Source organism: Stegostoma tigrinum, chromosome 8, assembly GCF_030684315.1.
Source record: "Stegostoma tigrinum isolate sSteTig4 chromosome 8, sSteTig4.hap1, whole genome shotgun sequence".
NCBI classification, from domain to species: Eukaryota; Metazoa; Chordata; class Chondrichthyes; order Orectolobiformes; family Stegostomatidae; genus Stegostoma; species Stegostoma tigrinum.
In genome coordinates, this window is record NC_081361.1 from 48,671,955 (window position 1) to 48,685,325 (window position 13,371).

Here is a 13,371-nt window from a genome sequence, read left to right on the forward strand (position 1 = left end):
ATCTTGTTAACTCTTTTCTGTAAGTATTTGTAGAAATCTTACTATCTGTTTTTATATTTCTGGCCAGCATCCTCATGAACTCTAATTTTATCTTTTTTATTAATCATTGGCCATTCTTTGTCGTTTTTGTGTTTTGTCCAGTCTTCTGAACTGCCACCTGTCTTTGCACAATTATTTGATCTTTCTTTTATACTTTGATAGTATTTTAAAATTTACAGTTAATCAAGGATTGTGGGTCCATCACTTGGAATTTTTCTTACTCAGAATGTACCTATTCTGTTTTTTCTGAAATATCACCTTAATGTCTGCCACTGCATCTCTGATCTGTCCTTGAACCCAATTTGCCAATTCTCTTCAGCCAGTTCTTAAATTGTTAGTTTAAATTTAAGTCGTCACACATTCAGTAGATGATCATTGATAACACCAGTTTATAGGATTTGACTGAGTCCAGCAGCAAGAGATGGGTTTTTTTTGTCATAGTCTGTGAAACAAGGTTGTTCTATTTCAGTGATGGATTGATTGTTCAATTATGAAACAACACATGAATGAAAACAGTCAGATTTTATTTCAAGTGGATTTTGAAGGTTTTTTTTCAATTTAAGGAAGATGATTACTTATGTCTGAGTGTTTTTATCTTAAGTAAATTTAAAATATTATTTTTGGGAAATGGAACATTTTTCTATTTTGGATGCTAATTATCACAAAAGCATGGCCAGGCCAGGTGTAGAGGAAAAAATACTAAGAAAAAGTGCCTTTATTGCTACATATAACATTCCTTATGTGTCTTTTATGTTCCTCAGAGCTGTCCTAGTGCTATCTGTAACATTATCAATTATTTCCAGCTTAAGTAGTGAGCTCGGAACTGGTTTAAAACTGAATCCATTAATTTGATTTGAGATTCTTAAAGCTAACAGAGGAAACCATCAATTTGGGCTCAGGATACAGAGGTGAGGATGGCACTTGTTCATGGCAGGACCTTGTGAGGGGAATCTTTTAGCATGTGGATGCTGTCGTGTTGCAGCTACCGCTTGGTTCTGGCCAACTAGCAAACTCTCTCATCTTACTGCTTGCCACAGTTATATTATGAGTCTTTATAGATTAACAATCACCTAATGATAAGCTTCCATGGACATCAAATCCTGAGGTTGGATTTGAACCCAGAGGTTGAATGCTGTCACTATGGTATTCACTCACCTTACCCATGGATGTTGAAAAAGTGAATAAATTGGTTTTGCATCATTCACTCACCTCTACTGTTTATATTAAAGATTACAAGTTAATTTATGTTCCCAAAGTAAGTAGAATGATATGTTTTTTCCTCGTAACCTAGTTACTTTTTTACATGGAATCTTAACTAGCAATTTGCTATTTTGCCATCAAGGGCTCTGATAGGATTATTTTGCCCTATTTAAGGTGAGCCAAAAATCCTAGTAATACTGTAATATCATGAGACTGAATTATAAATGCTTTTTGAAGATGTGATAGCAAATGCTTGTTAAATATTATATTCGTCTTCGATCTTGTGAATAAGGGAGAAGAAAATAAATTTTGACCAGGCAAAAAATACAGAATTAGCCTCAGATTTGGGAAGTTCCCTCCAGTATCAAGAGATTTAAATCTGTATGCCTGTTGTATATCATAGCGAGTTATACAGTGTGGAAACAGACCCTTCAGCCCAATCAGTCCGTCATGTTCTCAAACTATTGTAGTCCCACCTGCCTGCACTTGTCCCATATCCCTCCAGAACTTTCTTTTCCATGAACTTATCCAAACGTCGTTTAAATGTTGTAACTACCGGCATTCACCTCTTTCTCTGGCAGTTCATTCCACACACAAATCACTCCGTGTAAACAAAAAAAAACGCCACCCATGTCCTTTTTAAATCTTTCACCTCTCACGTTAATAATTGTCATTCACCTTAAATATGCTCCTCATGATATTATAAACCTCAATAAGTTCACCCTTCAGCCTCCTATGCTCCAGTGCGAAAAGTCCCAGTCTTTCCAGTCTACTTTTATATCTCAAACCTTTCATTCCAGCAACGTTCTTGCAAATCTTTTCTGAACCCTCTCCAGTTTAAGAATATGCTTCCTGTAATACGGTGATAATCGAGCATTTGTGATTTAACCTGAACCGTTAACCTGAAATGCCATTCTTTTCTGAATTTATGTCTGATGCTCATTCAATGTTTCTAGAACGCACAATGAATGAAGGTCTATTAGTAGATATTAATAACAGAATTGAAAAAAATATTAGTGCCCATTAGTAGCATAATAATATAACACATAGAACCTGACCCCATACACACTCCACTACGGAGGAAAACCGGAAGTGAGGCAATCCAATGGACAGCTCAATGGACCCCAGGGTTGGAAAAACCAGGCGGGAAAACACACTGATGTTTCATCGGAGGCTGCACTGATGATGTTACCCAGCAGGGTAACGAAACATCTGCGAAACTACAAACCAGCTCAGCGAACCAACCAACCTCAACACCCATAACCCAAGGTACAAATCTAGTCTAAAATCTTTTACTTTATATTCGTCTACTTACTTTGAATTACACATGTATGATGTGTAAAATCTCTAATACTCTTGCACCGTAGTGGCCAAGTGATTGCACCTTAATCATTTCCATGTCATTCATTAGGATAATTTTTTTTCAATTCTGTTAGGACACTTTCTTTGTATGTCTTCATTCAGGCTCTCCTGGGATGTTAATGCTGCTCATGATCCAGTAGACTCTTATAAAATCTTTTCACATCACTGATGGACAGAATGAAAGGAAAATAAAATGTGTGACAGACACTCATTCATTCCCAAAAGTCTCTCACAACCTTTCTTCCTTCCCTTTGCCTTGATACTTCCTTGGTCTGTACTATTCTAAATTAGTCTGTCTTCATGATCCAATATGCCATTTCTTTTTCTTCCTTGATCTTGTTATATTGAAAATAAGATTCCCCACTTTTAAGTCGCTGTCTTTCCAGGACCTAGAATCAACCAAATGCCTTTCCTTTCTCTTTGCAACTGAGTCTTCTGTTAGCTACTTGCCATTGACGTTTATACCTCAATTTCTTTTTATCTGTGTTTTACACAAGAATATAAATAGGAGCATATGTAAATCATGTCTCCATTGAGCTTGTTTTGCCATTGAGCAAGATCACTATTAACTTCAGTTTCCTGTTCTGTCTTTTCTTTTATTCCCTCATTCCCATCCAAAATAAACTATTGGTGCTACATGTGAAGATACTTGCCCTCAAGATTCAGATCAGGACAAAACAGGGTTCTGATTCTTTGGAATTCTGTAACACATGGCTGTGAATGCTCTAAGCGTCTAATCCCAATTCATAGACTATGTTGCCTAATGTTAGACTGGCTGAATAGGGACAGTCTTTCATCATCATCATCAAGTCCTCCTAAGAATTTTGTTGTTTCAATTTGATCACCCCTTAAATCTTCTAAACTCAGAGGAATACCAGCCCATTCTCTTTTAATTTCTCTGAAAATTCAGCCTTCTCATCCCAACAATCAATCTTGGAAGATCTATGCTTACTCTTTGAGGCAAATAAATCCTTCCTAAGGTAACTGGACTGATAATCCTGAGCCCCAGGTTAATATTCTGGGGACATGGGTAGAATCCCACTATGGCAAGTGGTGAAATTTGAACTGATTGTTTTACAATTAAATGTCTGTCCATTAGTGACCATATAACCATTGTTGACTGCCATCAAAATCCATCATGTTCACTAATGCCTTTAAGAAAAAAAAATCTGTTAACCTTGCCTGGTCTGGTCCTTATGTATGATTTCAGACCTACAGCAACGTGGTTGCCTCTTAAATGCCCTCTTAAATAGCCCAGAAAGCCACTCGGTTAAAGGTAGACTAGCGATGATTGATTTGACAGAATATTCCAAGTTTTATTCAATCCCAATTAATCTCTAAACCTCATTTTATGCAATACAGCACATGCTCCCCTTGTTTAAAAAGCAAAGGATTATCCAACTCGGCATGAATGATGTCACTGAAGATCCCCTGTTAATAATTGGCACAACTCTTCCACTGAAATTATTTTACTGTCTTTTTCTGTTACCCCTGCCTGCCACTGTTGAATGATTCTCCTTGAGTAATGCACTAATATGTTTAGAGATAGCAAGAACTGCAGGTGCTGGACTCAGAGATAACACAGCATGGAGCTGGAAGAACATAGCAGGCCAGGCAGCTTCAGAGAAGCGGGAAAGCTGACATTTCAGGTTGGGACCCTTCTTCTTCAGAAAAACGGGTCCCGACCTGAAATGTCAATTTTTCAGTGCCTCTGATGCTTACTGGCCTGCTGTGTTCTTCCAGCTCCACACTGTTATCACCAATATACTTGGTTTTTCTTGGCTCCCATTCTCTTAGATGCATCTTCAAGGCTAGCCTTACATATCACTGCCTGAGGCCAACTGAGCCTGTCCTCTCTTTCGATCACTTCCTGCCTGATTTCCTTAAAGTATGACTGTGTCTGATATCCTGCCCTGGTTTCACAAACTGAGCTCTGACTCAATTATTCCTTCTGCTAGTCTTGACAGTGACAAGAACTATATTTTTCACCATGAACTAGGATTGGTTTAAATTTTTTGAGCACTCTTGAAAAAGTGTTCATTCAACCTGAATATTTTTTGGTCATAAGTGAAGTGCATTCTGAGCAATGGTTGCCTAAACTGCAAAGTACCTTTTAAAAATGCAGAGCTCCTTATCTATTTTACATAATACAGATCTCTCAATCTCAGTGCTGGGACTCTCCTTTTTTAAGCTGGTGCTCTTCAGTTCCACACTAACCACCTATATCTTTCAGGAACTGCCCTTGCTACTCTCACGCTGCTCACTTTCAGCCCCAGTGCTATACCACTAACCAGCTTGCTCTCACCCCTTCCATCTTGCTGCTTGGACCCCATTACTGTTTCCTTCCGTTCGTGATTGATACTCAAGAGATGTCCTGTGACTCCTGATTTTCCACAGTGACAACCTGGAGAGATCCTTTCCTCCTGTTCATGCATCCCTGAATCTCCCTCCCAAGAAGGAAGAAGAGACTTACTTCTCACTGTCCAACGTTCTACAGAGCAATAAAATTGAATTAATTCAATAACTACAAACCAATAGCCCCAAGAAAGTACACTTTATAATGGGGTGAAAACACATATACTGTATCTCACTTTGGGTAATGCCATAAAAATCTAAAAAGGATAGGCAGCACGATGGCTAAATAGTTAGCATTGTTGCCTCACAGTACCAGGGACCCAGGTTTGATTCCACCCTTGACTGACTGTGTAGAATTTGCTCATTTTCCCCATAACTGCATGATATGAGTGCTCTGGCTTCCACCCACAGTCCGAAGATGAGCAGGTTCAATGGATTAGCCATGCCAAACTGCTCTGTAATGTCCAGGAGTGTGCTGGCTAGGTGGATTAGCCAAGGGGAGATACCAGGGATAGGGTGAGGGGACTGAGTCTTGGTGGAATATTCATCGGAGTATCCGTGCAGACCGGAAGGGTGGACTGGCCTCTTTCTGCACTGTAGGGAATTTTTGAAAGATGAAAGGTATATAAAATCCTTGTAAAGCCCTTCAATATATGTATATGTATTTTAGAAAAAGTAAATCCTGATTCTTTTCAGGTCAATATATTTGTTTCTAATATGGATGAATTCTATAAAATGTGCTTGCATTCCAACTAATTGTAAGTCTTTAAGAAGTTACCATTGAATTATTAGTGAATGAAAATCACCTAGTTACTTACTAGAACTATAATATTTCTGCATTGGCTTCCTGCTGGCATGAAGATCATCAGTATTTTATTGTCTTTGGCAAAATTACCATAAATGGAAGGGGATTCGTGTAATCTTAATCTGATTCCTTACCAACTCGGATACACAAAATAAAATTTCACATAAATTGCAATAAATTTGCATACTTAAACAAGCTCACCAGTGATTTGCTTCCTGGAAGTATCATCCTGGTGCAGGAAGGGATACTCTTCTGTGGTTTGGGGAAAAGCAATATTATTGGTACAGTATCTAAGAAAAATTCATTTGCACTAACTCTTGCCATATTCAGTCTTCCGAGTTTAGATGCTAATGTTGGTTAAGAAAAGTGTTTATTTTCCACAGACAGTTTGTTCAACTTAGTCAAGGATAAATTTCACTTCAGACAAAGAAAGGTTAAGGATTTTTGAATGAACAGTTTCACTCTTTCACACTTACCTCTTTTTTTTAAAAACAGATTGGACACTTAGTAATTGGACAAAATGGGATTCTCTCAACTCCAGCTGTATCCTGCATTATCAGAAAAATAAAAGCCATTGGAGGAATTATTCTGACAGCTAGTCACAACCCTGGTGGACCTGATGGAGATTTTGGGATCAAGTACAATATTTCTAATGGAGGTGGGTATTTCACAGACAGTTCCAGAAATGGCAGTTGAGTAAAACATTTTTTTTAAGCCAATGCTGTGAAGCTTACGTGGAATCATTTTAGATTGTTTTGTGGATTAGCTCAAATGGTTGTAGTTACATCAGTGTAATTTCAACTTCAATCAGAGCTAGAAACGTTTATTGTCCAAGCGTACATCTAACCTTCTCTCTCGTGATTCAGCATTCCAGCAAGACAGGTTAAGAGTCTTGATTATGTAACAACACCTACCACGTACAGTTTCAGTGAACCTTTTGCATTTGTTAAAGTTGAATGATATTGAGAAGATGGGTTCTGCAAAATGGAATGGGTTCAGAGAAAATGTCGCAAAAAGAATCTATTGTTGATTGTTGGGAAAACCCAACAGGTTCACTAATATCCTTTAGGGGAAGGAAACTGCCATCCTTACCTGATCTGACCTACATGTGACTCTGGTCCGACAGCAATGTGGTTGATTCTTAACTGCCTTCTGGGCAATTCGGGATGGGCAATAAATGCTGCATAGCAGCGATGCCCTTATCCCATTAATGAATAAAGGAAGAAGGTACTTTATCCCAGTTGGCACGAGGTGAAGTCAGAAACAACCCGATTAGATGTGTGTGGGAAGCTGCTGAAGGTTGAGGTGAGCTGCTCCAAGGACTCACTTCAGTTCTGTAAGACTTTAGCCCAGTTGCTTGTTTGCATTTTAAGCCTTCTAATCCTTGCCATTTTCATCCTTCATTGACTTCCCATGCCCCTTCCATGCCATCTCATGCCCATCCATCTCTAATAGACTCCCACATCCCCAAATCAATTTATGCCAATGTTTTCCACTGTCCACCATGGCCCCTCCTGCCAATTATAAAAACATAATGCCAACAAACACTCCATTCACCATTATGGCCTCTTAGAACTCCATGCCAACTTAATGATAACTCATGCCTGCCAACCTACTCAACCCCCTTTGGCCTTCGACCCACCAAGCCAATTCATCAAACATCCACCACAGGTATTATGTCGAGATTAAAAACAAGTTTTAAATTTCAATCATATTAGAAAATTAGACTTTATTATATTAGAATATAGCTCTGTTTGTGAAAGCTCATTCAAAAACTATATCCTTCTAAGTACTTAATCCCCTATAAAAACGTGGTTATTTATCACTTCCCATCACAGCCAGTTGATCCTTTAATAACCTCTTCAAGTTATGTGACCAACTCTGAGCTTAGGGACCCCTGCTGAAATAAAAATAGGCTGTGAAAAGCAACTAATCGTTGACATTATGATGGCCAGGTGTAAGTTCTGTTCCTTTTCCTACCAGCGACAACAGGCTCTGTCAGCAGTGGGATGCAACCTCTGTATCCATGAAAATCATGGCCATGCTTTCCACTGGAAGGTCGTGAGACAGTGATTGTTGGGATTATTTTCCCTTTCTCTCTAGTGTATGCTAAAACAGTTCTACCACTACTTTTCCCTTGCAAACTGAGGTGAGGAGCAGAATTTGCAGCATTAATCCACAGAAACAGCTGTAGTGCTGTAAAGGTACTCATGCCTGTGTATCGAAAGATCACTGGAATTGGACAGTCGGCTAATTTGTAATGAAAATTAGAAATCTATAATATCAGTAGGAGCTGGGTGTTTCTTTTTTGGCTGAGTGGACGTTGTGTGCCTTCATTATGAGGAATTGGTCAAGTCAAAGAAAATTGTGAAAGAGAGTTTTATTTTTGCGAGGCTGTATGGAACAGCGCCATGGCCTTCTGCTACTCCATTTTCTTCCATTCCAAAGAACAGTTGTTCCCCCAGTGGATCTATCTTCTTTGACCTCGAGATAGGTCAAACCACTCAGCACCATCCCATAGTTTGAACAACTTCCATCCTTTTCATCAGCAAAACTCTCCTATAAGCTGACTGATCAATGTTGCCATCAGAGGATAGAAACTTACTTTTAAAGACTTTCTTTAGCTTACTGGTTAAACTGCCACTTTATTGGTTCCCTGAGTCAAGGTTACTTCGAATAATGTATCAAATACTAAGCTATTGAACAAAGCTGTATTCACTATCTTTCTTTCTCTTAGATATCAGTGCCATTAAAAAAGTTCTAAAATTAAGGCTATGCCAGTTTAAATGTCTTGTTTGAATTCTGAAGAAAAGTCATATTGGACCTGAAGCAGTAACTCTCACTCTGTTTGCTCTCTGTACAGATGCTTCCACACCTGCTGAGTTTCTCCAGTAGTTCCTGCTTTTATTTTAAATGTATTGCCGTACTTTTTCCCTGCCAGACTTCTCACCTCTTCTGCTTTTCTGAATGTGTTAATGTTTTGCTGGGTCATGTTGGCATCCTACAATACTTCAGCCATGTGGCCATTACTCATGACCAGGGAATGTTAATAGACTGTTCGTTTTCAATCTTGAATATTACTGCCAGTCTCAGTCCTGTACTTGCCAGGCACCATGTTGCCACTGAATAATGATCAAGAATGACAGCCCTGATCAAGTTTCAGTTTAATTCCTGCGACAGGCATTTGGTAGCCTCTTGTTCTTAACTGAGACCCTTTTCTGAAAAAGGATCGAGGCCCGAAACACCAGCTTTCCTGCTCCTTTGCTGCTTGGCCTGCTGTGTTCTTCCAGCTCTACACCTTGTTATCTCAGATTCTCCAGCATCTGAAGTTCCTACTATCTCCGAGATCAACCAACCTTGCATTTTGGAAACCCATCCAGTGAGCTTTCTGGCCTTTGTGGCTCAAGCTATATCTGAGTAGTGTCTTAACTGTACTGGGCAATTTTATCCAAGTGATTTTTGAAGAAGAAGGAAAGGCAGAGTTTTATGACAAAAATAGAAAATATTTTCTGTTGAGGAAATGGCACCATCAAAATATTTCAGTTTTGCACACACATTCTGAGTTGGAGTTTGTTAGGTGAAAAGTACCTCCTGTTGAATGTTTAATCACTTACATAGTGCAAAAGATGCAGTAATTTTGTATATACCTTCTCTTTAATAGGTCCAGCTCCAGAGGCAGTCACAGAGAAGATCTTCCAGCTCAGCAAAACCATTGAAGAATATTCTATCTGCCCAGATCTGAAAGTTGACCTAACCACAATTGGAAAACAGCAGTTTGACTTGGAAAACAAGTTCAAGCCATTTACAGGTAACTAGTTGCTCGCCCCTTTTCAAATCACTCACCCAAACATTTTTTTTAAACCGATTGTCTTTTTGTGAGTGATTACTGAAATAACTGCGCAGAGGCTGGTGTCCCATCACCAAGTCACCCTTTATTTACACATGAAGCATCCTTGACACGGATCCAGCTCAGAGTCAGCTGTCCAGAGTTAACAGGGTGTCTGACACTCCTTAACTGTAAATCAGGACTCCCTCATTGGACAAGATTAACAGCTGCAGTCAGGGAACTCATTATTCTGTGATCTTGTCTGACCTTGTTACAATCACTACAGCCACATTTTCATTTAGTTTCCTCATTCCTTATTGGGCAATTCACCTCAGCTCTATTATCTGCATGTTAGGCAATAGAACACATGCAACAGTTAAGTTCCACAATGACTCTCTTGATGATTCTATACAGTGTAGTTCCAAACAATAAACTTCTTGCACACAGGACTGGATGTTCAGTAAGTTATCTCAATTTTTCTCCTTCTGTCCTGAAGGTGTTATTCATCTGGCGTCTTAGAACATAGAACATAGAACAGTACAGCACAGAACAGGCCCTTCAGCCCACAATGTTGTGCCGACCATTAATCCTCATGTATGCACCCTCAAATTTCTGTGACCATATACATGTCCAGCAGTCTCTTAAATGACCCCAATGACCTTGCTTCCACAACTGCTGCTGGCAACGCATTCCATTCTCTCACAACTCTCTGCGTAAAGAACCTGCCTCTGACATCCCCTCTATACTTTCCACCGACCAGCTTAAAACTATGACCCCTCGTGCTAGCCATTTCTGCCCTGGGAAATAGTCTCTGGCTATCAACTCTATCTATGCCTCTCATTATCTTGTATACCTCAATTAGGTCCCCTCTCCTCCTCCTTTTCTCCAATGAAAAGAGACCGAGCTCAGTCAACCTCTCTTCATAAGATAAGCCCTCCAGTCCAGGCAGCATCCTGGTAAACCTCCTCTGAACCCTCTCCAAAGCATCCACGTCTTGGTTGATTAATATCTCAACCAGTTCTTATACAGGAGCTTTGTGAGTGTTGACAGACAATTCAATCATGGAAAATAATCAAAATCAAGCTCATTGTGTTCTTACACTCACATTTTCCAGCGAAGCTCCCCAAATAAACCGGAACAATTATTCTGTTTTGATTTGCTCCAAAGGATGACATGGCTGATTGTGGCACTATAAGTGTTATCAGCCAACACCGTGAAAAGTGAAAGTACACAGCGTCTCATTCATCATTAGTACCTGTGGGATGAGCTTTTAGCTGTTTGGGTAACTACAAACTGCTATTCTTGATGTGAAGATAAAGTGATCTAGGAACAGAGCATTTACAAATTGGGCAGCCATAATTAATATCGTATTCTTTAAAATGAACACTTATATCAGAATTTTTAAAAAAGCCAAAAAGGAATTGAAGAATCTGGTGAGTAGGTTGGTCAATGGAGACCTGTCAAATGCAATAAATTTGATGGACCAAAAAGAATTTTTATCTGGTACTTGAAAAAAAATTGTCATTCTGTATTAACTTAACGTTAACCCACAATATCTCTTGATTTTATTTGAGAACACATCTTTTAGCGAATGAAATTATTACCTTTTATAGTCACTTTTTTGTGCATTCTTACAAAATAGCTTGTGGAGAACCATGACATTCTATTATTAAAACTTTGCATATATTTTTAAAAATTAAGTTCATTAGTAATTACAGCTATTTTTCAATATATATGTTATATAACTTAGCACTCATTTCTATCCCTTCCTCGCCATCAGGAGGTATTGTCTTAGAGGTTCGCAGGATTGACTGGCAGAGTCACTGTGCACCCTACAGAATAAATTAGGCAGAATTACAGAACAGCTTTGACTAGTGCTGGTCCTGTAATATAAATGGGATGTGATTTTCTACCAGTGAAATGGATTTATTCTTAAATGTGTTGGTACACGAGGTAGGATATTTCAGGGTGGTAGATACTTATTTTCGGATGAAGAAATCAATAAAACTCTGAAACCAGCTTTTTTTTCCTCACACTAAGAATATACTACCCAACATTTTAGCACAGACTGAATTTAAGTCAGAAGGCAACAAGAGGTCTGTGATGCACTCATATACCCTCATCAAGAAAAACTGAGGGATATTGGGTCTTACAGTAGGCATTCTATACTCCAGACCACTTCCAGGAGAGGATATAGCCTTGGCTGGGAGGACAGCCATTTTCCTTATTCTGAAGGTAAAATGAGATTGTTGAAAATCATTAGATTCAATTCAATCCATGTGAGAGAGGCCATTCACCAAACTAACTCATCTTTCCCATAGGAACCAACAGTGTCCTTTGTTACTTTCCTCCATCTTGTGCAATAACTGCACATAATTATATCTTGGATGACTCAAGAAGTTTAGTGTCTAATACATTACATTGAAGAACATTTCAGGTATTAATCATATGTATGTGCAGAACTAATTTGTTGAATTTATGTTTTTACTGTTGTTCAGTTTTCTTTAATTCTATTCAATATATTGTAAAACTCTTTTTAGGTTTTTTTTTATTTTATATCATTTTGTAAATGAAAAGTGTCACTTTTTTGTTGTAAAGAATCAGTTTGTCTTTCTCAGTAGTATTTCTAATTGTTGTTTGTCAAGGCTTTACCCTCATTTTATTTTCTTTTGGATGATAAGAGTAGATTCCTGTATTTTTCTGTTTATTATCCACTTTTGTAGGCATTATTGGCCCTTAGCTCAGAATGTTGGGTTATAGTAGGCTGATTTGAGTTTCTGGTGTATGAACTGTTAGGTCTATTGAAACATAATGCCAACTCAGTATCTATAAGTATCATGTGATTATTTTCCAGTGGAGATTATGGATTCAGTGGAGGCCTATACTAACATGCTTCGGAACATCTTTGATTTTAATGCCTTGAAGGAGCTACTTTCTGGCCCAAATCAGTTGAAGATCAGATTGGATGCCATGCATGGAGGTATGAACTTGTAATGTGATAATGTTACATAAGAACGAAATTCATATAAAGAATCTTGTGTCAAAATAAATAAATACCAAAGGTACATGTTTCTGAAATAGTGCTTGACAAATATATTTTGAGCAGTCAAGAAGAGCTAGCTGAGCCACACTTCCTTTGAATCCCAAACGTGTTCAATATGTGATGATGCATTTCAGTAATTGAATTATTTGTAACCACACAAAAATGGTTAAACACTTGTTTGTGAAAATAGGGCCCTTTTTAAAATGTCAAAGTTCAAACTGTTGTAACAGTTTCATGAAGTCAGATGCTACTTCACATTTTTGAGATTTAACTGCTTCAAGGCAGAATGCCCTTGCTTTGGGAATGAACTCTTCCAATTTGTTTAGCTTGTTATTCTTAAGGAGGCACTTGTGTTGACAGGTTGAATCATTTTCACGAGAGCAGAGATGATTAAAAGGAGATGTGATAGAGGTGTTTAAAATTACAAGAGATTTATGTAAAGTATCTAAAATCAAATTGTTTCCTGTGCTTGACGGATTAATAACTAGCAAGTATAGGTTTAAGATGATTGGCACAAGTGATCGCAGGAGAGTTTAGTTTATGAAATGGGTTGTTAGGACTTGGATTGTGCTGTCTGAAAGAAACCTTGAAAATGTGTTTCACATGGTATTAATGAGGAAGGAAGTAATGGCACCTCCCTGCTACCTGTCTGCCATCAGGACTGTGAACTATTGTGAAGAAAACAAAGCAAGGACCTGGAAAGGGCAACAGACTAGATACTCTCCACTTACATTGTTCAAT

At 38.4% G+C, this 13,371-nt stretch overlaps 1 protein-coding gene across 2 annotated transcripts in view; it reads left to right on the top strand.

The window, feature by feature from the left end:
- pgm1 (phosphoglucomutase 1) overlaps positions 1 to 13,371 on the top strand; it is a 74,808-nt gene that overhangs the window by 33,359 nt on the left and 28,078 nt on the right. For both annotated transcript variants that reach the window (XM_048538909.2, XM_048538908.2), the window contains exons 2-4: positions 6,257 to 6,419; positions 9,423 to 9,569; positions 12,442 to 12,567. In XM_048538909.2, the coding sequence (XP_048394866.1) occupies positions 6,257 to 6,419; positions 9,423 to 9,569; positions 12,442 to 12,567 (436 nt within the window). The remainder of the gene's footprint in view (positions 1 to 6,256; positions 6,420 to 9,422; positions 9,570 to 12,441; positions 12,568 to 13,371) is intronic.